Source organism: Salmo salar, unplaced genomic scaffold, assembly GCF_905237065.1.
Source record: "Salmo salar unplaced genomic scaffold, Ssal_v3.1, whole genome shotgun sequence".
Taxonomy (NCBI): domain Eukaryota; kingdom Metazoa; phylum Chordata; class Actinopteri; order Salmoniformes; family Salmonidae; genus Salmo; species Salmo salar.
Window position 1 is genome coordinate 38993 of NW_025548927.1, and position 26514 is coordinate 65506.

Consider the following 26514-nt stretch of genomic DNA (forward strand, 5'->3'; position numbering starts at 1 on the left):
AGAGGATTTCAGGTGGAAGTCAACGATAGTAGTCAGGGGAGGTGCGCCTTCCACAATCACAAGTCAGATGCTGTAATGGTTTTCAACGCGCTTAACCGCTAGTCTACCTGCCACCCCATATCACGAAAATCAACTTCTCTGTACACTGGAAGTCAGTCTAAATATTTTGATTTAATTGTGTTACGAAACTCTAGGACCGGATTTATTAATAGCAGATTGTGGATAAATGTTTGTAATATTTCTATCTGTAAAATACTAAAAAGGTAGGCTATATTTAGCGAACAGTTGAAGACAAATACACTGAATTTAGACTAGGAAACACTTACCTAGACCCAATCACCATCTCTTCAAAGTAACATACTACATATAGTCCAGTTAACATTATGTATGTAATCGGCTTCGAATTGTGTTTCAATGATCATTGAAATGATGGACGCATGTCCACTTAAGTGGTAACAACTCATGAAATGTTGATGGTACTACGATAAACTAAGGAACATATAAAATTATCAACTTCCACATTTTTATTTAACAAAACACTAATATTAAATGGTTCAAATTACAAAAATCGATAAGTAGAAGCAAAAATGTAATTTAACGCTATGGTGCCTGGCCTCGAACTGAAGAGGAACGGACTCCAACCCTAGTGTCACCATAACTGTGGATGACAAACATGGACGAACTGATGGATCAAACCTATTACAGGAAAGAAACAGAGAGACAAGCCAACTCCCAAATTGTATTTATTGACCTTTTCTTTTGCCAACACTGTCGTCAGACCTGCCTTTTTAGTGACCCTCTCAACCAAGAGAGCTGAAGGCATAGACCTTTTCTTCAGAGAAATTAAAAAAAAAAAACTCAATGCATTTTATTTATTTTGCCTTTTTTTTTATGTGGTTTTAAAAAAGCTGCCTGTCTTGAGGTCCAAAAGCATGAAAAACACTGTCTTTGTCTGAACTGGCAACCTATTCCCTACACAGTGATACTTTTGATCAGGCTCTGTAGGTAGTGACCTATATATGGAATAGGGTCCCCGTTCAGATGCAGACACTAAGTTAAAACAAGGGAAAAGTTAATTCATTTGGCATGTTAAGAGAGTATTGGTTATCGTTTCAGTTCTCAGGAAAGCAAAACACTTGATTCACAACTATAGGGCCAAACCCGAGCTGTACTGGACTGATATACGCCTCCATTTAGTGTGAATGAGGCATCAGATCAGTGTCCTCAACCCAGACAACCACAGGGTGGTGCTATTTCTGTGTTAGGTTCATCTACACTATAGATAAGGCTGGGGTACACAACTCTCTTCTTAAGAGTTGTGTGTGCAGGGTTTTGTCCCGACCCAGCTCTAACACAACTGAAAATGAATCCACTACTCCTGGTCTTGAATTGATTTGTTGACCATGATTAGGCTAGATTAAATTAGGTATGTTAGAGCTGGAACAAAATCCTGCATTCACACTACAGCCCACCAGAACCAGCGATGGCTCACTCCAGGGGCTAAGCTAAGGCAATAAGAGTGGTTTAGCTGTAACAGGGAAGGGACAAAAAGGGGTTTTGGGCCAGGGTCGTATTCATTAGAGCAAATCAAAATGGGAAAAACGAAAACAAGCGTTTCTTATTTAGACAAGTTCAGGTAGTTTCCTGCAGAGTTTGATTCGGTTTAGTTTCCTAGTGAATACGACCCAAGAGACACCACCAATATGAAGGAGGAAAAATCATAATGTAACAAATGATCCCAGGCCAGTTTGTAGTTGTGTAGCTTATACTGGTTAAGGTGGGGAACACAGATTTGAGAACAGTCATATTGTTCCTCTTACTTGTTAAGGGGCAAGGCACCACAATTAAAGCAGAGCAGACCAAAGAGAATTTCTTCCAAAAAAGGCAAAAATTAGTGACCTGTATTTGAGAACCGGTGGACAAATAATAACTTCCACAGGGTTTTATCAATGAATAACACCAAAAAAACAATAGCACTACGAGAATTGATCCAAGACGAATACCGGTAAAAAAATAAAAAATAAACTGTTTTACAACTCAAACAAAATCAATCAGTTAGACCCAGTTACTTTACAGTATGCGTTATAATAACCTGTTCCCATAGTAACAGAGCAACCATCCCTTTCAATGTAGTACAGCACCAATGACTGACAGGTAGCAACAGGTGACAGGTCCATCGACCAAACCCCAAGAAGTTGGGACACACATTGTGGCGATCATTTCAATAAACGTTTTCTACAGTGGAAAACTCTGTAGTTGTATGGTGAACATAGAAAATGATTCCCTCATGATGAACAAAAATAAACACACCAACTGGTAGGCTAGCTATCTGGCCTAATATGTGACGTGTGAAACACTTTAGCTACAAAAAGGCTACTTTGTGAGAAGACACAGTGGTGAGACAGAAAACAGTCTCTTGCTAGGGAGTGGTTTTTAAGGCAACGTGATTTCAATTAAGTTTAGCTGTAGCCAAGTGACATTAATTACATATTAGCATTAGCTTCACTACTAGAATTACATTGTAGCTTAGCGTTAGCTTAGCTTCACTAATAGAACTACATAGTAGCATTAGCTTCAGCTTAGCTTCACTCATATAATTACATTGTAGCATTAGCCATTAGCTTAGCCAATTGAATTCCAATGAAGCTTTAGGCTAATTAAATTTACAGTGTAGTGGGCTATCAGCTTAGCGACGCAAGTGATTTCTGTTTGATGCTACGGCTTCATTAGATAAGAGGGGGAGCTGGTTGGAAGTGTTACAAGGTAAAGGCAGTGGTGGTATTTTTTAAAGCTCTTTGTTAAAAAAAGACTTCTGCCCAGTCCCAAACCAATCCCTAGCCCCTAGATAGTGTGCACTAGGTAAGCAAATGTCCTCCTAGATAGTATGCACTAAGTAATCAAAATGGCATGAATTACCCCAAGTCTGGAAGGCTAGAGGGGTGACTACCATATTGTTAATACTTGTCCAATCCCCTCAGATTTACACAAACGTCTACTAGTGGCAAGGTGCTAGGAGCCGATTTGGGAATGAGGCCGAACGGTAGTGTAAAAACAACTTCTGCATCACAAACGGCACTCCAATCCCTATTTAGGATCCCCCATAGGAGGGCCCTGGTCAAAAGTAGTGCACTATTTAGGAAATCAGGTGTCATTTGAGAGACAGACCAACGACATGATTAAACATTCCCAGGCCTTGGCTTGACGAGTGTCGACCAAACACTCTTATACAGTTTCAGAAAACGACAACCTTATACACAACATAGAAAGAAAAAAAGTACATCTTTTTTTTCTCTTTTTTTTCTAAAAAGGTCTGGTGAGACACTGATCGATTTAAGGCGATTGGCCAGGAAGATTTAAGATTTCTGTAGAAACTGGCTGAGATTATGGGGTGCGTCTCAACCGTCTAAAATGGCTTCCTTCCTCCCTTTACCCCAAGCCTAATTTCCTCTCCTTAATATCTGGACAGGACAGAGAAGGTGAAAGAGATGGGGTAGATGGAGATTGCAAACTTGCAGTAGGTTTTCACTTGTTCAACTCTAGCCCTATTCAGATAACTACAACCCTGATCTTTTCTAGACTTTAAGACTTGCACAAGCACTGAGGTTGCTTCACTCAGTCACACTAATATGATTGAAGGGAGGAATCCAGTTTAGGCGATTGAGACGCAGCCTGAATCACGTTAGTCAATCTCAAATGGAGAGAGAAAAAAAAAAAAACTATTTGGTAACAAAAAGTGTACTTCCTAAAACGTTATAATACAAAAAACATTTGAAAATGTACCTCGGCTAAAGCTTATAAAATATCATAAAGAATAAAATACTATAATAATAATAATAATAATATTCCTTGGTCCGTAAAAATTGTTACTATAATAAATGTTTCCCCATAAACAATAATGAAGTTTCTCTGCACACGAGTGATACTTCCATCATTACCAAGCCCTTTGTTGTGGTCCAAAAAAAAATCTAAACTTTGTAGAAAGAGTGAGTGTTGAAAAAAAAATGTAAATAAAAAAAAAACTGTTCTCCATCAAATGTATAAAAAGGGCTCCTAGTTATTGTGTCATCCTGGAGGTGAAACCTCTCCCAGACTGAATGACCCAGGCTGCAGTGTCATGTCCACAAATGGCCACACGGGGGCGCCAGAGGGGGATCCCCTCCATCCAGGTCTGTCTTTCATCAGAACCTCATCTCTCTTCCCTTCTCCTCCTCAACTCAATCGCTCTCCTTCCAAAGAGTCCTTGAGCGAGCAAGCGAGCGTGTGTGGTTCCAAAGCAGGTCCATGATCCTCTCATACACACACTTCCCCGCTGCTATGACGAAACAGACATCACCGATGAACCCGACAACAACCCAACGCTATTGGTTGACCCTCCCCCTTGGCCAATCCCGTAGCCCGCCTGTCCTTCCGCCAACCCCCCTAAACCTCCCATCCCCAGACTCCCTGAGGAAGAGGAAGGTGAGGATGAGATACTGTGACTGTGGGCCTGGAGGATGGCCCCGGCAGCGCTGCAGTGAAGGCGAGGGCCTGGTTCTGGGGTATAGGTGAAGGTGAGGGCCGTGGAGTAGATGACTCCGTCGTTGCGGACCAAGGTGACGGGGACCTGGACGGGCTGACGGACCCAGCGCCACCCCTCTCTGAAGGCAGAGATGTCAGGCACCACGCAGAGCACGCTCTCTCCACACCTGGGACAGAAGGGGTTAGACAAAGACAGATTCACCACGTTGTAGAGGCTTGTGTTACCACGGAAACGGACTCGACCGCATGTCAGCCATCTTCAGTCAGCCGTTTGTTAACTTAACAATTTAAAACGGGTTAGGTTAGCCTCCTCTGGTCTCTCCAGATATCAGTTGTGGCTGTGGTTTGTACCTCACTTTTCAATTTACTGCTTTTGGGTAAAGTCTGTCCTCTTAAAAATTTAGTTCATACAAGAATAAAATAACCATTTTAATAATTGTATTTTCATGACAGTCTTCATCCATAATTGTCAATTACACAATTAAACAGTTACCACACACAGCTTACCTGTACATAGTGTCAGCCTCTATATCTCCAAACCAGACTCTGAGATCTGGAGCAAAGTTCTGTCCTGTCAGCTCCAACATGGCCACATCACCTCCACCATTCAACTACAGAGACAACAGAGGGTTAGTGTGGGTCCTGTCAGCTCCAACATGGCCACATCACCTCCACCATTCAACTACAGAGACAACAGAGGGTTAGTGTGGGTCCTGTCAGCTCCAACATGGCCACATCACCTCCACCATTCAACTACAGAGACAACAGAGGGTTAGTGTGGGTCCTGTCAGCTCCAACATGGCCACATCACCTCCACCATTCAACTACAGAGACAACAGAGGGTTAGTGTGGGTCCTGTCAGCTCCAACATGGCCACATCACCTCCACCATTCAACTACAGAGACAACAGAGGGTTAGTGTGGGTCCTGTCAGCTCCAACATGGCCACATCACCTCCACCATTCAACTACAGAGACAACAGAGGGTTAGTGTGGGTCCTGTCAGCTCCAACATGGCCACATCACCTCCACCATTCAACTACAGAGACAACAGAGGGTTAGTGTCTGTCCTGTCAGCTCCAACATGGCCACATCACCTCCACCATTCAACTACAGAGACAACAGAGGGTTAGTGTGGGTCCTGTCAGCTCCAACATGGCCACATCACCTCCACCATTCAACTACAGAGACAACAGAGGGTTAGTGTGGGTCCTGTCAGCTCCAACATGGCCACATCACCTCCACCATTCAACTACAGAGACAACAGAGGGTTAGTGTGGGTCCTGTCAGCTCCAACATGGCCACATCACCTCCACCATTCAACTACAGAGACAACAGAGGGTTAGTGTGGGTCCTGTCAGCTCCAACATGGCCACATCACCTCCACCATTCAACTACAGAGACAACAGAGGGTTAGTGTGGGTCCTGTCAGCTCCAACATGGCCACATCACCTCCACCATTCAACTACAGAGACAACAGAGGGTTAGTGTGGGTCCTGTCAGCTCCAACATGGCCACATCACCTCCACCATTCAACTACAGAGACAACAGAGGGTTAGTGTGGGTCCTGTCAGCTCCAACATGGCCACATCACCTCCACCATTCAACTACAGAGACAACAGAGGGTTAGTGTGGGTCCTGTCAGCTCCAACATGGCCACATCACCTCCACCATTCAACTACAGAGACAACAGAGGGTTAGTGTGGGTCCTGTCAGCTCCAACATGGCCACATCACCTCCACCATTCAACTACAGAGACAACAGAGGGTTAGTGTGGGTCCTGTCAGCTCCAACATGGCCACATCACCTCCACCATTCAACTACAGAGACAAGAGGGTTAGTGTGTCTGTGTGTGTGAGAGAGTATCTAGATATGTGGTGAGAGCATCCAGTGTGTCACTTTCTCCGGTTATGAAAGTTAGAGTGTTTCAGTAGAGAATATACTGTGTGTGTGTTTAGGTATATGTTAATGTGTGTTTAGGTATATGTTAATGTATATTTAGGTGTGTGTGTTTAGGTGTGTGTACCTGCAGACTCTCCACCACAGGAACCGGTGTAACAGGACAGAGTACAGGACCCATCCCCTGGTAGAAGGTGTACTCTGCCTTGTCTGTACTGATGATGGTCCAGGACGCTCCATCGTTTATCATCTCCTTACTGGGCTCTTTGGGGCAGGGCGTGGCCTGGGGGAGGAGATATGCTAATTAGTAGTTCATAATCTCCTTACTGAGGTGCGTTCAGTTCGAGTTAACGTGAGCTAAGTTGCGTAACAGTTTGTACAGAACGACACGTTTCCCCAAAACGTCCTGGAACAGACTTCGCTCCCGCTCGGTGGGTGTGGCCAGGTGTTGCGTATTTAACTTCTATGGGCAAGCGTCCCACCCCTGGTACACCCCATCAACAGCAGGTGAAATATCAAGAGCGCCTCAGTAGAGTACCCAAATTAAACGGCCTTTCTCGGGCCCAGAGTCAAATATTTGCATATTATTAGTAGCTTTGGATAGAAAACACCCTAAAGTTTCTAAAACTGTTTGAATGGTGTCTGTGAGTATAACAGAACTCATATGGCAAGCAGAAAACTGAGAAATTTCCAAGCAGGAAGTGGCCTGTCTGAGAATTTGTAGTTCTTCTTTTGGTTCTCTATCGAAACTACAGTATCTGTGGGGTTACGTAGCACTTTCTAAGGCTTCCATTGGCTCTCTAAAGCCTTCAGAAAGCGGATTGAGGCGTCTCCTGTCTCTGGGCAGAGTATAGTAGCTCAGTTTGTCAGTGGTCTGCCTGGTGACTAAGAGATTGGATATGCGCATTCACGAGACCACGCTGTTTTTTATTTTCCTCTTTGAATGAATACACTATCGTCCGGTTGGAATATTATCTCTATTTTACGAGAAAAATACCATAAAAATTGATTTTAAACAGCGTTTGACATGCTTCTAAGTACGGTAATGGAACATTTTGAATTTTTTTGTCTCGAATTGCGCTTGCGCGTTACCCTTTGGATAGTGACCTGAACGCACAAATGAAACAGAGGTATTTGGACATAACTATGGATTATTTGGAACAAAAACATCATTTCTTGTGGAAGTAGCACTCCTGGGAGTGCATTCTGACAAAGAACAGCAAAGGTAATACAATATTTCTAATACTAATTCTGAGTTTAGTGAGCCCCGAAGTTGGCGGGTGTCTGAATAGCTAGCCTGTGATGGCTGAGCTATGTAAATTTTTACATTTACATTTTAGTCATTTAGCAGACGCTCTTATCCAGAGCGACTTACATTAGTGAATACATACATTTCATTTCATGCATTTTGTACTGGCCCCCCGTGGGAATCGAACCCACAACCCTGGCGTTGCACACACCATGCTCTACCAACTGAGCCACAGTGAAGACCGGAATGTACTCAGAATATTGCAAAATGTGCTTTCGCCGAAAAGCTATTTTAAAATCTGACATAGCGATTGCATAAAGGAGTTCTGTATCTATAATTCTTAAAATAATTGTTATGTATTTTGTGAATGTTTATGATGAGTAATTTAGTAAATTCACCGGAAGTTTTTGGTGGGAATACAATTTCTGAACATCACACGCCAATGTAAAAAGCTGTTTTTTGATATAAATATGAACTTGATTATACAAAACATGCATGTATTGTATAACATAATGTCCTAGGAGTGTCATCTGATGAAGATCAAAGGTTAGTGCTGCATTTAGCTGTGTTTTTTTTTTTTGTGACATATATGCTTGCATGGAAAATGGCTGTGTGATTATTTTTGGCTGTGTACTCTACTAACATAATCTAATGTTTTGCTTTCGCTGTAAAGCCTTTTTGAAATTGGACAATGTGGTTAGATTAACGAGAGTCTTATCTTTAAAATGGTGTAAAATAGTCGTATGTTTGAAAAATTGAAATTATTGCATTTGAGGTTTTTGTATTTCGCACCACGTTCTTCCATTGGATATTGGCGAGGCGTTCCGCTAGCGGAACCCATAGATGTAAGAAGTTAAACAGGGAGGGACTAGATGAACTAGTGGTCCAATAAGAAACCTTCATTAAACAGGGAGGGACTAGATGAACTAGTGGTCCAATAAGAAACCCTCATTAAACAGGGAGGGACTAGACGAACTAGTGGTCCAATAAGGAACTCTGATTTTAGATGAACAGAGGGCTGGGAAAAGCTATTACCAGATAGCACAAACCTGGCTCAGATCTACAAGGGGCTAGGAGTGTGTGTGTGTGTATTAGCACGAGTGCTTGTGTGTGTGTGTCCTTCAGTCTGTCTGTGTGTGTACCTGGAACTGAATGATTCTCTCCTGTGAGAGACAGAGGTACATTCTCTCTGTGTCTTTCAGGTAGAAGGAACACTTATGGAGCTGAGACACTGGGTCGTCTGCATCCATCAACGCTGTCTGCTTGTCCACCTTACGGATCACCTGGGAAGGAAGTGAGACACACACACCCTGCTTATCTATCATATATCACCTGAGAATATGTAGGAACAGGAGAGAGAGACAGACAGACCTGTAGGTAGAGAGAGGTGAATATGTAGGAACAGGAGAGAGACAGACCTGTAGGTAGAGAGAGGTGAATATGTAGGAACAGGAGAGAGAGACAGACAGACCTGTAGGTAGAGAGAGGTGAATATGTAGGAACAGGAGAGAGAGACAGACAGACCTGTAGGTAGAGAGAGGTGAATATGTAGGAACAGGAGAGAGAGACAGACAGACCTGTAGGTAGAGAGAGGTGAATATGTAGGAACAGGAGAGAGAGACAGACAGACCTGTAGGTAGAGAGAGGTGAATATGTAGGAACAGGAGAGAGAGACAGACAGACCTGTAGGTAGAGAGAGGTGAATATGTAGGAACAGGAGAGAGAGACAGACAGACCTGTAGGTAGAGAGAGGTGAATATGTAGGAACAGGAGAGAGAGACAGACAGACCTGTAGGTAGAGAGAGGTGAATATGTAGGAACAGGAGAGAGAGACAGACAGACCTGTAGGTAGAGAGAGGTGAATATGTAGGAACAGGAGAGAGAGACAGACAGACCTGTAGGTAGAGAGAGGTGAATATGTAGGAACAGGAGAGAGAGACAGACAGACCTGTAGGTAGAGAGAGGTGAATATGTAGGAACAGGAGAGAGAGACAGACAGACCTGTAGGTAGAGAGAGGTGAATATGTAGGAACAGGAGAGAGAGACAGACAGACCTGTAGGTAGAGAGAGGTGAATATGTAGGAACAGGAGAGAGACAGACAGACCTGTAGGTAGAGAGAGGTGAATATGTAGGAACAGGAGAGAGAGACAGACAGACCTGTAGGTAGAGAGAGGTGAATATGTAGGAACAGGAGAGAGAGACAGACAGACCTGTAGGTAGAGAGAGGTGAATATGTAGGAACAGGAGAGAGAGACAGACAGACCTGTAGGTAGAGAGAGGTGAATATGTAGGAACAGGAGAGAGAGACAGACAGACCTGTAGGTAGAGAGAGGTGAATATGTAGGAACAGGAGAGAGAGACAGACAGACCTGTAGGTAGAGAGAGGTGAATATGTAGGAACAGGAGAGAGAGACAGACAGACCTGTAGGTAGAGAGAGGTGAATATGTAGGAACAGGAGAGAGAGACAGACAGACCTGTAGGTAGAGAGAGGTGAATATGTAGGAACAGAGAGAGAGACAGACAGACCTGTAGGTAGAGAGAGGTGAATATGTAGGAACAGGAGAGAGACAGACAGACCTGTAGGTAGAGAGAGGTGAATATGTAGGAACAGGAGAGAGACAGACAGACCTGTAGGTAGAGAGAGGTGAATATGTAGGAACAGGAGAGAGAGACAGACAGACCTGTAGGTAGAGAGAGGTGAATATGTAGGAACAGGAGAGAGAGACAGACAGACCTGTAGGTAGAGAGAGGTGAATATGTAGGAACAGGAGAGAGACAGACAGACCTGTAGGTAGAGAGAGGTGAATATGTAGGAACAGGAGAGACAGACAGACCTGTAGGTAGAGAGAGGTGAATATGTAGGAACAGGAGAGAGAGACAGACAGACCTGTAGGTAGAGAGAGGTGAATATGTAGGAACAGGAGAGAGAGAGACAGACAGACCTGTAGGTAGAGAGAGGTGAATATGTAGGAACAGGAGAGAGAGAGACAGACAGACCTGTAGGTAGAGAGAGGTGAATATGTAGGAACAGGAGAGAGAGACAGACAGACCTGTAGGTAGAGAGAGGTGAATATGTAGGAACAGGAGAGAGAGACAGACAGACCTGTAGGTAGAGAGAGGTGAATATGTAGGAACAGGAGAGAGAGACAGACAGACCTGTAGGTAGAGAGAGGTGAATATGTAGGAACAGGAGAGAGAGACAGACAGACCTGTAGGTAGAGAGAGGTGAATATGTAGGAACAGGAGAGAGAGACAGACAGACCTGTAGGTAGAGAGAGGTGAATATGTAGGAACAGGAGAGAGAGACAGACAGACCTGTAGGTAGAGAGAGGTGAATATGTAGGAACAGGAGAGAGAGACAGACAGACCTGTAGGTAGAGAGAGGTGAATATGTAGGAACAGGAGAGAGACAGACAGACCTGTAGGTAGAGAGAGGTGAATATGTAGGAACAGAGAGAGAGACAGACAGACCTGTAGGTAGAGAGAGGTGAATATGTAGGAACAGGAGACAGACAGACAGACCTGTAGGTAGAGAGAGGTGAATATGTAGGAACAGGAGAGAGACAGACAGACCTGTAGGTAGAGAGAGGTGAATATGTAGGAACAGGAGAGAGACAGACAGACCTGTAGGTAGAGAGAGGTGAATATGTAGGAACAGGAGAGAGAGACAGACAGACCTGTAGGTAGAGAGAGGTGAATATGTAGGAACAGGAGAGAGAGACAGACAGACCTGTAGGTAGAGAGAGGTGAATATGTAGGAACAGGAGAGAGAGACAGACAGACCTGTAGGTAGAGAGAGGTGAATATGTAGGAACAGGAGAGAGAGACAGACAGACCTGTAGGTAGAGAGAGGTGAATATGTAGGAACAGGAGAGACAGACAGACCTGTAGGTAGAGAGAGGTGAATATGTAGGAACAGGAGAGAGAGACAGACAGACCTGTAGGTAGAGAGAGGTGAATATGTAGGAACAGGAGAGAGAGAGACAGACCTGTAGGTAGAGAGAGGTGAATATGTAGGAACAGGAGAGAGAGAGACAGACAGACCTGTAGGTAGAGAGAGGTGAATATGTAGGAACAGGAGAGAGAGACAGACAGACCTGTAGGTAGAGAGAGGTGAATATGTAGGAACAGGAGAGAGAGAGACAGACCTGTAGGTAGAGAGAGGTGAATATGTAGGAACAGGAGAGAGACAGACCTGTAGGTAGAGAGAGGTGAATATGTAGGAACAGGAGAGAGACAGACCTGTAGGTAGAGAGAGGTGAATATGTAGGAACAGGAGAGAGAGACAGACAGACCTGTAGGTAGAGAGAGGTGAATATGTAGGAACAGGAGAGAGAGACAGACAGACCTGTAGGTAGAGAGAGGTGAATATGTAGGAACAGGAGAGAGACAGACAGACCTGTAGGTAGAGAGAGGTGAATATGTAGGAACAGGAGAGAGACAGACAGACCTGTAGGTAGAGAGAGGTGAATATGTAGGAACAGGAGAGAGACAGACAGACCTGTAGGTAGAGAGAGGTGAATATGTAGGAACAGGAGAGAGACAGACAGACCTGTAGGTAGAGAGAGGTGAATATGTAGGAACAGGAGAGAGACAGACAGACCTGTAGGTAGAGAGAGGTGAATATGTAGGAACAGGAGAGAGAGACAGACAGACCTGTAGGTAGAGAGAGGTGAATATGTAGGAACAGGAGAGAGAGACAGACAGACCTGTAGGTAGAGAGAGGTGAATATGTAGGAACAGGAGAGAGAGACAGACAGACCTGTAGGTAGAGAGAGGTGAATATGTAGGAACAGGAGAGAGACAGACAGACCTGTAGGTAGAGAGAGGTGAATATGTAGGAACAGGAGAGAGAGACAGACAGACCTGTAGGTAGAGAGAGGTGAATATGTAGGAACAGGAGAGAGAGACAGACCTGTAGGTAGAGAGAGGTGAATATGTAGGAACAGGAGAGAGACAGACAGACCTGTAGGTAGAGAGAGGTGAATATGTAGGAACAGGAGAGAGACAGACAGACCTGTAGGTAGAGAGAGAGGTGAATATGTAGGAACAGGAGAGAGACAGACAGACCTGTAGGTAGAGAGAGGTGAATATGTAGGAACAGGAGACAGACAGACAGACCTGTAGGTAGAGAGAGGTGAATATGTAGGAACAGGAGAGAGACAGACAGACCTGTAGGTAGAGAGAGGTGAATATGTAGGAACAGGAGAGAGAGACAGACAGACCTGTAGGTAGAGAGAGGTGAATATGTAGGAACAGGAGAGAGAGACAGACAGACCTGTAGGTAGAGAGAGGTGAATATGTAGGAACAGGAGAGAGAGACAGACAGACCTGTAGGTAGAGAGAGGTGAATATGTAGGAACAGGGAGAGAGACAGACAGACCTGTAGGTAGAGAGAGGTGAATATGTAGGAACAGGAGAGAGAGACAGACAGACCTGTAGGTAGAGAGAGGTGAATATGTAGGAACAGGAGAGAGAGACAGACAGACCTGTAGGTAGAGAGAGGTGAATATGTAGGAACAGGAGAGAGAGACAGACAGACCTGTAGGTAGAGAGAGGTGAATATGTAGGAACAGGAGAGAGAGACAGACAGACCTGTAGGTAGAGAGAGGTGAATATGTAGGAACAGGAGAGAGAGAGACAGACCTGTAGGTAGAGAGAGGTGAATATGTAGGAACAGGAGAGAGACAGACCTGTAGGTAGAGAGAGGTGAATATGTAGGAACAGGAGAGACAGACCTGTAGGTAGAGAGAGGTGAATATGTAGGAACAGGAGAGAGAGACAGACAGACCTGTAGGTAGAGAGAGGTGAATATGTAGGAACAGGAGAGAGACAGACAGACCTGTAGGTAGAGAGAGGTGAATATGTAGGAACAGGAGAGAGACAGACAGACCTGTAGGTAGAGAGAGGTGAATATGTAGGAACAGGAGAGAGACAGACAGACCTGTAGGTAGAGAGAGGTGAATATGTAGGAACAGGAGAGAGACAGACAGACCTGTAGGTAGAGAGAGGTGAATATGTAGGAACAGGAGAGAGACAGACAGACCTGTAGGTAGAGAGAGGTGAATATGTAGGAACAGGAGAGAGAGACAGACAGACCTGTAGGTAGAGAGAGGTGAATATGTAGGAACAGGAGAGAGAGACAGACAGACCTGTAGGTAGAGAGAGGTGAATATGTAGGAACAGGAGAGAGAGACAGACAGACCTGTAGGTAGAGAGAGGTGAATATGTAGGAACAGGAGAGAGACAGACAGACCTGTAGGTAGAGAGAGGTGAATATGTAGGAACAGGAGAGAGAGACAGACAGACCTGTAGGTAGAGAGAGGTGAATATGTAGGAACAGGAGAGAGAGACAGACCTGTAGGTAGAGAGAGGTGAATATGTAGGAACAGGAGAGAGACAGACCTGTAGGTAGAGAGAGGTGAATATGTAGGAACAGAAGAGAGACAGACAGACCTGTAGGTAGAGAGAGGTGAATATGTAGGAACAGGAGAGAGACAGACAGACCTGTAGGTAGAGAGAGGTGAATATGTAGGAACAGGAGACAGACAGACAGACCTGTAGGTAGAGAGAGGTGAATATGTAGGAACAGGAGAGACAGACAGACCTGTAGGTAGAGAGAGGTGAATATGTAGGAACAGGAGAGAGACAGACCTGTAGGTAGAGAGAGGTGAATATGTAGGAACAGGAGAGAGACAGACAGACCTGTAGGTAGAGAGAGGTGAATATGTAGGAACAGGAGAGAGACAGACAGACCTGTAGGTAGAGAGAGGTGAATATGTAGGAACAGGAGAGAGAGACAGACAGACCTGTAGGTAGAGAGAGGTGAATATGTAGGAACAGGAGAGACAGACAGACCTGTAGGTAGAGAGAGGTGAATATGTAGGAACAGGAGAGAGACAGCCAGACCTGTAGGTAGAGGTGAGACTGGTTGGTACGTACCAGTCTAGGCAGTGCCATACCAGTGACAGAACAGACCAGTTTGACAGTCTGACCATAGTGGATGTATCCATCCCTCACTGCAAACTCCTCCCCTTCTGGCTCTTCCTCCTCCACTACAGGGGAAAGAGTCATATGAGTTATTACTGTAGGATACACATTTAATAACTGACAGTTATTACTGTAGGATACACATTTAACTGATAGTTACCATATGATGCTACCATATGATGCTACAGAGAGTTATTACTGTAGGATATACATTTAATAACTGATAGTTATTACTGTAGGATACACATTTAATAACTGACAGTTATTACTGTAGGATATACATTTAATAACTGACAGTTATTACTGTAGGATATACATTTAATAACTGATAGTTACCATATGATGCTACAGAGAGTTATTACTGTAGGATATATATTTAATAACTGAAATCAGCCCTACCATGATAATGGAGTTGATATATATGTAGTTACTATAACAACCCTCTATATGATGCTATATATCTATCTTTATCTGAAGTATTGTCTTGGTGGCATTGACTTCGACATCACCATGGCAATGCAGCATAATCAACAGAAAAACAACATGATTGGCTGAAACAGAGGAGAGAGAGTTCAACAGACGGAAGTCAGGAAGGAAGCTATTAGAGGAGAGGGACTGGGGTGAACGGAAGAGGGGGGGACTGGGGTGAACGGAAGAGGGGGGGACTGGGGTGAACGGAAGAGGGGGGGACTGGGGTGAACGGAAGAGGGGGGGACTGGGGTGAACGGAAGAGGGGGGGACTGGGGTGAACGGAAGAGGGGGGGACTGGGGTGAACGGAAGAGGGGGGGACTGGGGTGAACGGAAGAGGGGGGACTGGGGTGAACGGAAGAGGGGGGGACTGGGGTGAACGGAAGAGGGGGGGACTGGGGTGAACGGAAGAGGGGGGGACTGGGGTGAACGGAAGAGGGGGGGGACTGGGGTGAACGGAAGAGGGGGGGGACTGGGGTGAACGGAAGAGGGGGGGACTGGGGTGAACGGAAGAGGGGGGGGGACTGGGGTGAACGGAAGAGGGGGGGACTGGGGTGAACGGAAGAGGGGGGACTGGGGTGAACGGAAGAGGGGGGGACTGGGGTGAACGGAAGAGGGGGGGGACTGGGGTGAACGGAAGAGGGGGGGACTGGGGTGAACGGAAGAGGGGGGGACTGGGGTGAACGGAAGAGGGGGGGACTGGGGTGAACGGAAGAGGGGGGACTGGGGTGAACGGAAGAGGGGGGGACTGGGGTGAACGGAAGAGGGGGGACTGGGGTGAACGGAAGAGGGGGGGACTGGGGTGAACGGAAGAGGGGGGACTGGGGTGAACGGAAGAGGGGGGGACTGGGGTGAACGGAAGAGGGGGGGACTGGGGTGAACGGAAGAGGGGGGACTGGGGTGAACGGAAGAGGGGGGGACTGGGGTGAACGGAAGAGGGGGGACTGGGGTGAACGGAAGAGGGGGGGACTGGGGTGAACGGAAGAGGGGGGACTGGGGTGAACGGAAGAGGGGGGGACTGGGGTGAACGGAAGAGGGGGGACTGGGGTGAACGGAAGAGGGGGGGACTGGGGTGAACGGAAGAGGGGGGGGACTGGGGTGAACGGAAGAGGGGGGGGACTGGGGTGAACGGAAGAGGGGGGGGACTGGGGTGAACGGAAGAGGGGGGGACTGGGGTGAACGGAAGAGGGGGGGACTGGGGTGAACGGAAGAGGGGGGGGACTGGGGTGAACGGAAGAGGGGGGGGACTGGGGTGAACGGAAGAGGGGGGGACTGGGGTGAACGGAAGAGAGGAGGGGGTAACTTACAGAGGTGTATGTAGAACGCTCCCCACTGTTGTGAACTGGCGTGGAAGTTCCCTCCCTCCACGTGTAGATAGCGGGTACTGACGGTCTGAGAACGCAACCGGTTAAACAACGCAACCTTGGTCCCTGACGCTATACACACTAGAGAGACAGAGAGAGACAGACAGAGAGAGAGAGAGAGAGAAGGAAGTGAGTGTGAGGGAGGGAGCGAGCGAGTAGGGAGAGAGAGAGAGAGAGTAGGGAGAGAGAGAGAGAGTAGGGAGAGAGAGAGAGAGAGAGAGAGAGAGAGAGTAGGGAGGGAGGGAGAGAGAGAGTAGGGAGGGAGGGAGCGAGAGAGTAGGGAGGGAGGGAGCGAGAGAGAAGGGAGGGAGGGAGCGAGAGAGTAGGGAGGGAGGGAGCGAGAGAGTAGGGAGGGAGGGAGCGAGAGAGTAGGGAGGGAGGGAGCGAGAGAGTAGGGAGGGAGGGAGCGAGAGAGTAGGGAGGGAGCGAGAGAGAGAGTAGGGAGGGAGCGAGAGAGAGAGTAGGGAGGGAGCGAGAGAGAGAGTAGGGAGGGAGCGAGAGAGAGTAGGGAGGGAGAGAGAGAGTAGGGAGGGAGGAGAGAGTAGGGAGGAGGAGAGAGAGAGTAGGGAGGGAGGGAGAGAGAGAGTAGGGAGGGAGGGAGAGAGAAGTAGGGAGGGAGGGAGAGAGAGAGTAGGGAGGGAGAGAGAGAGAGTAGGGAGGGAGGGAGAGAGAGAGAGTAGGGAGGGAGGGAGAGAGAGAGTAGGGAGGGAGGGAGAGAGAGAGAGGGAGGAGAGAGAGAGAGAGGAGGGAGAGAGAGAGAGAGAGGAGGGAGAGAGAGAGAGAGAGTAGGGAGGAGGAGAGAGAGAGAGTAGGGAGGGAGAGAGAGAGAGAGTAGGGAGGGAGGGAGAGAGAGAGTAGGGAGGGAGAGAGAGAGTAGGGAGGGAGAGAGAGAGAGAGTAGGGAGGGAGAGAGAGAGAGTAGGGAGGAGGGAGAGAGAGAGAGGAGGGAGGGAGAGAGAGAGTAGGGAGGGAGGGAGAGAGAGAGTAGGGAGGGAGGGGAGAGAGAGTAGGGAGGGAGGGAGAGAGAGAGTAGGGAGGGAGGGAGAGAGAGAGTAGGGAGGGAGGGAGAGAGAGAGTAGGGAGGAGGGAGAGAGAGTAGGGAGGGAGGGAGAGAGTAGGGAGGGAGGGAGAGAGAGAGTAGGGAGGGAGGGAGAGAGAGAGTAGGGAGGAGGGAGAGAGAGAGTAGGGAGGGAGGGAGAGAGAGAGGTAGGGAGGGAGGGAGAGAGAGAGTAGGGAGGGAGGGAGAGAGAGAGTAGGGAGGGAGGGAGAGAGAGAGAGTAGGGAGGAGGAGAGAGAGAGTAGGGAGGGAGGGAGAGAGAGAGTAGGGAGGGAGGGGAGAGAGAGAGTAGGGAGGGAGGGAGAGAGAGAGTAGGGAGGGGAGGGAGAGAGAGAGTAGGGAGGGAGGGAGAGAGAGAGTAGGGAGGGAGGGAGAGAGAGAGTAGGGAGGGAGGGAGAGAGAGAGTAGGGAGGGAGGGAGAGAGAGAGTAGGGAGGGAGGGAGAGAGAGAGTAGGGAGGGAGGGAGAGAGAGAGTAGGGAGGGAGGGAGAGAGAGAGTAGGGAGGGAGGGAGAGAGAGAGAGTAGGGAGGAGGAGAGAGAGAGTAGGGAGGAGGAGAGAGAGAGAGTAGGGAGGGAGGGAGAGAGAGAGTAGGGAGGGAGGGAGAGAGAGAGTAGGGAGGGAGGGAGAGAGAGAGTAGGGAGGGAGGAGAGAGAGAGTAGGGAGGAGGGAGAGAGAGAGTAGGGAGGGAGGGAGAGAGAGAGTAGGGAGGGAGGAGAGAGAGAGTAGGGAGGGAGGAGAGAGAGAGAGTAGGGAGGGAGGAGAGAGAGAGTAGGGAGGAGGGAGAGAGAGAGTAGGGAGGGAGGGAGAGAGAGTAGGGAGGGAGGGAGAGAGAGAGTAGGGAGGGAGGGAGAGAGAGAGTAGGGAGGGAGGGAGAGAGAGAGTAGGGAGGAGGGAGAGAGAGAGGAGGAGGGAGGGAGAGAGAGAGTAGGGAGGGAGAGAGAGAGTAGGGAGGGGAGAGAGAGAGTAGGGAGGGAGAGAGAGAGTAGGGAGGGAGAGAGAGAGTAGGGAGGGAGAGAGAGAGTAGGGAGGGAGAGAGAGAGTAGGGAGGGAGAGAGAGAGTAGGGAGGAGAGAGAGAGTAGGGAGGGAGAGAGAGAGTAGGGAGGAGAGAGAGTAGGGAGGGAGGGAGAGGAGAGAGAGTAGGGAGGGAGAGAGAGAGTAGGAGGGAGAGAGAGAGTAGGGAGGAGAGAGAGAGAGTAGGGAGGGAGAGAGAGAGTGAGGAGAGAGAGAGAGAGTAGGGAGGGAGAGAGAGTAGAGAGGGAGAGAGAGAGTAGGAGGAGAGAGAGAGAGAGAGTAGGGAGGGAGAGAGAGAGTAGGGAGGGAGAGAGAGAGTGAGTAGGGAGGGAGAGAGAGAGAGTAGGGAGGGAGAGAGAGAGTAGGGAGGGAGGGAGAGAGTAGGGAGGGAGAGAGAGAGTAGGGAGCGAGAGAGTAGGGAGGGAGAGAGAGAGTAGGGAGCGAGAGAGAGAGAAGGGAGGGAGAGAGAGTAGGGAGGGAGAGAGAGAGTAGGGAGGGAGAGAGAGAGTAGGGAGGGAGAGAGAGTAGGGAGGGAGAGAGAGTAGGGAGGGAGAGAGAGTAGGGAGCGAGAGAGAGAGTAGGGAGAGGGTTAGATAAGCATTCATGAAGAGATCACACTTTGAAGTTGATCAATGTTAAATAAAAACAGCAGAGTTACGACACAGCTCGTAAAAAAAGACCTTTGTGCCGAAACCACTCAGGAAAACCCTACCATTGTGCATCAAGCTTGTGTGTTTTGCATACTCAGTTCTATGTAACCGTAAATCTGCTCGAAATGTGGTGAGAGCATCCTCTGTGTATGTATGTATGTATGTATGTATGTATATATGTATGTATGCGTGTGTGTATGTATGCATGTATGCATATATATGAGACAGACATGGGTCCAAATACTATTTAAAACATCTCAATTCTGTTCACATGCACTTAAAGCATTCAGATATATTTTATTTGAAAAGAAAAGTAGTTGAATATTTTAAGGAATTTTAAAAAAAACACAGGTATTTGAAAATCCTCTCAAATACAATTTTGTATACCGTTTGGTCTTCTACAAATAACCATTGAAATACTGAAATAGAAGTACTTGTTTTGGGCTGTGGATGACATATTAGATAGTCTAATACACATGTATTATCCATTAGTGTGGAAATGTGTGTGTGTTCCTCTCCATACTCACGGTCAGCGTTCTTCAGAGACTGTTTCTTCTTGGAAGGTTTAGAGATAACCTTGATCCTTTTACTAAGGAACACTCCTATGTCTGTACTGTTACCATAGAACATCTTGACTGACAGCATGAAGTGTTTCCTCTTGTCACTGTCACTGATGTATAGAGTCTTAGCTGTGCAGAAGTCCTGGGGGGGAGAGAGAGGAGGGAGAGAGAGAGGAGGGAGAGAGAAGGAGAGAGAGGAGGAGAGGGGGGAGAGAGAAGGAGAAAGGGAGGGAGAGAGAAGAGTGAGAAGGAGAGGTCATTTGAGTGTGTATACACAGGATTTTCAGTCGTGCAGAAGTTCTGTGGGGAAAGGCTGTGGGGTGTGTGTTACACTGTGTATTTCTGCCTCTGTGTGTGTGTATGTGTGTGTGTGTCAGTGTGACTCCCTCTGTGTGTGTGTGTGTGTGTGTGTGTGTGTGTGTGTGTGTGTGTGTGTATAGACACGGTTTTACCCTTGCAGACATTCTGGGGAGAGAAAATGAGGATGTGTGGGTTTCAGTCAGCATGTCTGTGTGTGTGAGCGTGTCTGTCTGTGTGTGTGTCAGCGTGTCTGTGTGTGTGTGAGCGTGTCTGTGTGTGTGTGTGTCAGCGTGTCTGTGCGTGTGTGTGTGTCAGCGTGTCTGTCTGTGTGTGTGTGTGTCAGCGTGTCTGTGTCTGTGTGTGTCAGCGTGTCTGTGTGTCTGTGTGTGTGAGCGTGTCTGTGTGTGTGTGTGTGTGTGTCAGCGTGTCTGTGTGTGCGTGTCTGTGTGTCTGTGTGGCGTGTGCTGTGTCTGTGTGTGTGTCAGCGTGTTGTGTGTGTCTGTGTGTGTGTAGCGTGTCTGTGTGTGTGTGTCAGCGTGTCTGTGTGTGAGCGTGTCTGTGTGCGTGTCTGTGTCTGTGTGTGTGTCAGCGTGTGTGTGTCTGTGTGTGTGAGCGTGTGTGTGTGTGTGTGAGCGTGTGTGTGTGTGTGTGAGCATGTCTGTGTGTGTCAGCGTGTGTGTGTGTGTGTGTGTAGCGTGTCTGTGTGTGTGTGTGTCAGCGTGTCTGTGTGTGTGTGTGAGCGTGTCTGTGTGTCTGTGTGAGCGTGTCTGCGTGTCTGTGTGAGCGTGTCTGTGTGTGTGTCTGTGTGAGCGTGTCTGTGTGTGTGTGTGTGTGTGTGTGTGTGTCTGTGTGAGCGTGTGTCGTGTGTGTGTGTGTGTGTGTGTGTGTCTGTGTGTGTGGCGTGTGTGTGTGTGTGTGTGTGTGTGTGAGCGTGTCTGTGTGTGTGTGCGTGTGTGTGTGTAGCGTGTCTGCGTGTGTGTGTGTGTGCGTGTCAGCGTGTGTGTGTGTGAGCGTGTGCGTGTGTGTGTGTGTGAGCGTGTCTGTGTGTGTGTGTGTGCGTGTGCGTGTGTGTGTGTGTAGCGTGTGTGTGTGTGTGTGTGTGCAGCGTGTGTGTGTGTGTGTGTGCGTGTGTGCGTGTGTGTGTGTGAGCGTGTGTGTGCGTGTGTGTGTGTGCGTGTGTGTGTGCTGTGTGTGTGTCTGTGTGTCTGTGTGTGTGTGTGTCTGTCTGTGTGTGTGTCTGTGCTGTGTGTCTGTCGTGTGTGTGTGTGTGTGTCGTGTGTGTGTGTCTGTGTGTCTGTGTGTGTGTGTGTGTCGTGTGTGTGTGTCGTGTGTGTGTCTGTCTGTGTGTGTGTCTGTGTGTGTGTGTGTCAGTGTGTGTGTGTGTGTGTGTCAGTGTGTGTGTGTGTGTGTGTCAGTGTGTGTGTGTGTGTCTGTGTGTGTGTGTGTGTGTGTGTGTGTGTGTGTGTTGTCCCTTACCTTCCCCTCTATGTTGAGCTGCTGCATCTCCTGGTCACTGTTTCCTATCCCTATAAAGGCACAGGGCTGAGCCTCCTGCTCTGAACAGCCCTCTCTCTCCATCTCCTCAGTCTTCTTCTTCCAGCCACAGCCCATCAGATAGATACAGGGAGGGGGGCAGAAAAACCTGCAGGATAGATAGATATGGTTAGTACAGTCCATCAGGGAGGGGGGCAGAAAAACCTGCAGGATAGATAGATATGGTTAGTACAGTCCATCAGGGAGGGGGGCAGAAAAACCTGCAGGACAGATAGATATGGTTAGTACAGTCCATCAGGGAGGGGGGGCAGAAAAACCTGCAGGATAGATAGATATGGTTAGTACAGTCCATCAGGGAGGGGGCAGAAAAACCTGCAGGATAGATAGATATGGTTAGTACAGTCCATCAGGGAGGGGGGGCAGAAAAACCTGCAGGATAGATAGATATGGTTAGTACAGTCCATCAGGGAGGGGGGGCAGAAAAACCTGCAGGATAGATAGATATGGTTAGTACAGTCCATCAGGGAGGGGGGGCAGAAAAACCTGCAGGATAGATAGATATGGTTAGTACAGTCCATCAGGGAGGGGGGCAGAAAAACCTGCAGGATAGATAGATATGGTTAGTACAGTCCATCAGGGAGGGGGGGGCAGAAAAACCTGCAGGATAGATAGATATGGTTAGTACAGTCCATCAGGGAGGGGGGGCAGAAAAACCTGCAGGATAGATAGATATGGTTAGTACAGTCCATCAGGGAGGGGGGGCAGAAAAACCTGCAGGACAGATAGATATGGTTAGTACAGTCCATCAGGGAGGGGGGGCAGAAAAACCTGCAGGATAGATAGATATGGTTAGTACAGTCCATCAGGTAGAACACACAATCAACTACAGACACCATGAATACAGACACTATCAACTACAGACACCATGAATACAGACACTATCAACTACAGACACCATGAATACAGACACCATGAATACAGACACCATGAATACAGACACTATCAACTACAGACACCATGAATACAGACACTATCAACTACAGACACCATGAATACAGACACTATCAACTACAGACACCATGAATACAGACACTATCAACTACAGACACCATGAATACAGACACTATCAACTACAGACACCATGAATACAGACACTATCAACTACAGACACCATGAATACAGACACTATCAACTACAGACACCATGAATACAGACACTATCAACTACAGACACCATGAATACAGACACTATCAACTACAGACACCATGAATACAGACACTATCAACTACAGAGGAGACACCATGAATACAGACACTATCAACTACAGAGGAGACACCATGAATACAGACACTATCAACTACAGACACTATCAACTACAGACACCATGAATACAGACACTATCAACTACAGACACCATGAATACAGACACTATCAACTACAGACACCATGAATACAGACACTATCAACTACAGACACCATGAATACAGACACTATCAACTACAGACACCATGAATACAGACACTATCAACTACAGACACCATGAATACAGACACTATCAACTACAGAGACACCATGAATAACTTTCTCTCTCTCATACACACCTCTTCTCATTGCCGTAAGACTTCTGTGCAACTTTAGCGTGTAGTATGAGTAAGGTCTGGTCTCCCCTCTCCTTCAGGTAGTTTCTCATAGCCTCTCTATAGGGGGAAAACACACAACGTTCAGACAACATTTATTGAACAGAATCAAACAACAACGTTCTGTAGACAACGTCCAATCAATATTCCATGTAAAAACCAGGGGTACAGCGCTACATAAATAAACTGGGGTACAGCGCTACATAGAGGCACCGGGGTACAGCGCTACATAAATAAACTGGGGTACAGCGCTACATAGAGGCACCGGGGTACAGCGCTACATAAATAAACTGGGGTAGAGCGCTACATAAATAAACTGGGGTACAGCGCTACATAAATAAACTGGGGTACAGCGCTACATAGATGCACCGGGGTACAGCGCTACATAAATAAACTGGGGTACAGCGCTATATAGATGCACCGGGGTACAGCGCTATATAGATGCACCGGGGTACAGCGCTACATAAATAAACTGGGGTAAAGCGCTACACAGATGCACTGGGGTACAGCGCTACATAAATAAACTGGGGTACAGCGCTACATAGAGGCACCGGGGTACAGCGCTACATAAATAAACTGGGGTACAGCGCTACATAAATAAACTGGGGTACAGCGCTACATAGAGGCGCCGGGGTACAGCGCTACATAAATAAACTGGGGTACAGCGCTACACAGATGCACTGGGGTACAGCGCTACACAGATGCACTGGGGTACAGCGCTACATAGATGCACCGGGGTACAGCGCTACATAAATAAACTGGGGTACAGCGCTACATAGAGGCACCGGGGTACAGCGCTACATAAATAAACTGGGGTACAGCGCTACATAAATAAACTGGGGTACAGCGCTACATAGAGGCACCGGGGTACAGCGCTACATAGAGGCACCGGGGTACAGCGCTACACAGATGCACCGGGGTACAGCGCTACATAGAGGCACCGGGGTACAGCGCTACACAGAGGCACCGGGGTACAGCGCTACACAGAGGCACCGGGGTACAGCGCTACACAGATGCACCGGGGTACAGCGCTACACAGATGCACCGGGGTACAGCGCTACACAGATGCACCGGGGTACAGCGCTACACAGAGGCACCGGGGTACAGCGCTACACAGAGGCACCGGGGTACAGCGCTACATAGATGCACCGGGGTACAGCGCTACATAGATGCACCGGGGTACAGCGCTACATAGAGGCACCGGGGTACAGCGCTACATAGAGGCACCGGGGTACAGCGCTACATAGAGGCACCGGGGTACAGCGCTACATAGAGGCACCGGGGTACAGCGCTACATAGAGGCACCGGGGTACAGCGCTACATAGAGGCACCGGGGTACAGCGCTATATAGATGCACCGGGGTACAGCGCTATATAGATGCACCGGGGTACAGCGCTACATAGATGCACCGGGGTACAGCGCTACATAGAGCAAAATGTAAAATAAAGGTTACATTTTTATAAAAAATATATATAAATCAACTGGGGTGTATTTATTCCGCTAAAACAAGAGTTTCTATTTTACAAATTCAGGCAGGTCCCTCAATTTCGTTTGTTTATGTCTAATAAAATTTTTGCAACAGAATCGGTGGAATGAGTACACCCGATGCATATGTTTCTCATTGCCTCTGGGGGTGGAGACCGTTCCGACAACACTTCTTCAAAGTAATACCACAACTATGCAAAGACACATAGACCTGAGTCAAATAACAATCAGACAATGCTTATTCAAGGTAAGACCACAACTATGCAAAGATACATAGACCTGGGTCAAATAACAAGGGTGTATACACCATCGGTCAAATACGACGGGGAATTTAGGGTGGCAGGTAGCCTATTGGTTAGAGCGTTGGGCCAGTAACCGAAAGGTTGCAAGATCGAATCCCCGAGCTGACAAGGTAAAAAGAGCTGTTGTTCTACCCCTGAACAAGGCAGTTAATTAACCCAGGTAGGCAGTCATTGTAAATAAGAATCTCTTCTTAACTGACTTGCCTGGTTAAATAAAAAATAATGCTTTTAGACACTTGAGTTGTTGATTTACGTCATAGAGTGGAACCTATGGAACCGTCACAGGTACACTATTGATTATAGCAGTATGAATGGTGCGCCTTTATAGAAACGGGTGTGAAGAAATATTATGATAAAGTGGAAGAAATGAAAGTGGATAAGTGGTTTTACACCTTAGTAATACAAAACGCCGTGGAGGTGGAAGCTAGATTTTTCTCATTTTTGATGTAACAGTTTAAATGAGATGTAGGAGTTATGAAACTTGTGGTGGGTACGTTTCCTTACCTTGTTAGGCGCTGCGGTGGAGCTCGCTCACTGAACTTCCTGTTTAACAAAACAAAAAAAAGGTACTTTTCTATCAGCGCAACATCATTATACTAGCTAACGTTAAATTATAAAGTTGTCACAATTCTAGCTATCTGAAACATCATGATTATTAACAGGTGAGTGTTGCCATGAAAAAACCTCTACTAAACAGTAGCTTAGATTTCTGCTGCAGGTGGCAAGATTCAATCAGTAACGTTAGTTTAACTTTGTTGCGAGTTTGTCGGACAAATGCGAGCAATACTGTCTTTGCTACTTTACATGATTTGTAAATGAAATAGGTAACATTGAACAAATATAAAACATTGTTTAATTGAACTCAGCATACACATAATGGCTAGGTGATCTAGCCATAAATGTAGCTAAAATAAGTAACTAGTTAGCTATATCATTACTGGCGAAAAAAAGTGGTAGTTAGGTAACGTTAGTTGGCTAGCTTTTCGTTGTGGCTAGCTAACGTTACACACCGCACTAACATTGACACAAAAGTAGCAATAAGTGCGCGACGCCAATTTATAAAGCACTTTCAAAGCTATCTGGGAACAAAAGCGAGTGCAAAAAAGTGGTTAGGAAACTAGTTACCCAAACAAAGAAAGTGAACTTTTTAAACGGTTCTTCCTTCATTTTTGCTCTGAATTTCAACACTTACCCCGTCACAACGGGCGCCATTTTCGACTGTAACTCAAAGTCCCAAATATCGCGAGATCCCAAATCCATTCCCAACGCCGCTGGGACAACAGAACGAACAGAAACCCCGAGGGGAAAAATATAAACGAGAGTAGAAAAAGGGGGAGGAGAGGCGGACAGAGGGCAGACGCCACAACAGGCGTGGGAAAGTTGCGAAATCGCGCGAGAATAGAAAAACTCTCACAATAGACAAGAATGGGTTTGGACTCGACCTATCGCGAGATTATGCTCGTTTTTTTTTTCTCTTCTCCTTCCCACAAGGTGAAACTGTAACTCGATTCCCACGCTTTTATACAGT

General features: G+C 47.2%; 1 protein-coding gene across 1 annotated transcript; it reads right to left on the reverse strand.

Annotated features, from left to right (window-relative positions):
• Positions 1 to 726: 726 nt before the first annotated feature.
• On the reverse strand, positions 727 to 26286 carry LOC106564636 (recombining binding protein suppressor of hairless). The gene is made up of 11 exons (XM_045712871.1): positions 26179 to 26286; positions 25491 to 25529; positions 23164 to 23259; positions 21545 to 21710; positions 19736 to 19910; positions 16433 to 16570; positions 14609 to 14721; positions 8807 to 8947; positions 6543 to 6698; positions 5026 to 5129; positions 727 to 4685 (listed from the first exon to the last, which is right to left on the reverse strand). The coding sequence occupies exons 1-11, from the start codon at positions 26244 to 26246 to the stop codon at positions 4313 to 4315; spliced, it is 1569 nt and encodes a 522-aa protein (XP_045568827.1). The 5' UTR covers positions 26247 to 26286; the 3' UTR covers positions 727 to 4312.
• Between the last annotated feature and the right edge of the window lie 228 nt (positions 26287 to 26514).

Coding starts and splice junctions, on each gene's coding strand:
- LOC106564636 (XM_045712871.1), bottom strand. CDS start 26,246: ATGGATTTGGGATCTCGCGATATTTGGGACTTTGAGTTACAGTCGAAA. Junction 25,530..26,178: donor ATGGCGCCCGTTGTGACGGG/GTAAGTGTTGAA, acceptor TTTGTTAAACAG/GAAGTTCAGTGAGCGAGCTC. Junction 5,130..6,542: donor CTGTGGTGGAGAGTCTGCAG/GTACACACACCT, acceptor TTGTCTCTGTAG/TTGAATGGTGGAGGTGATGT.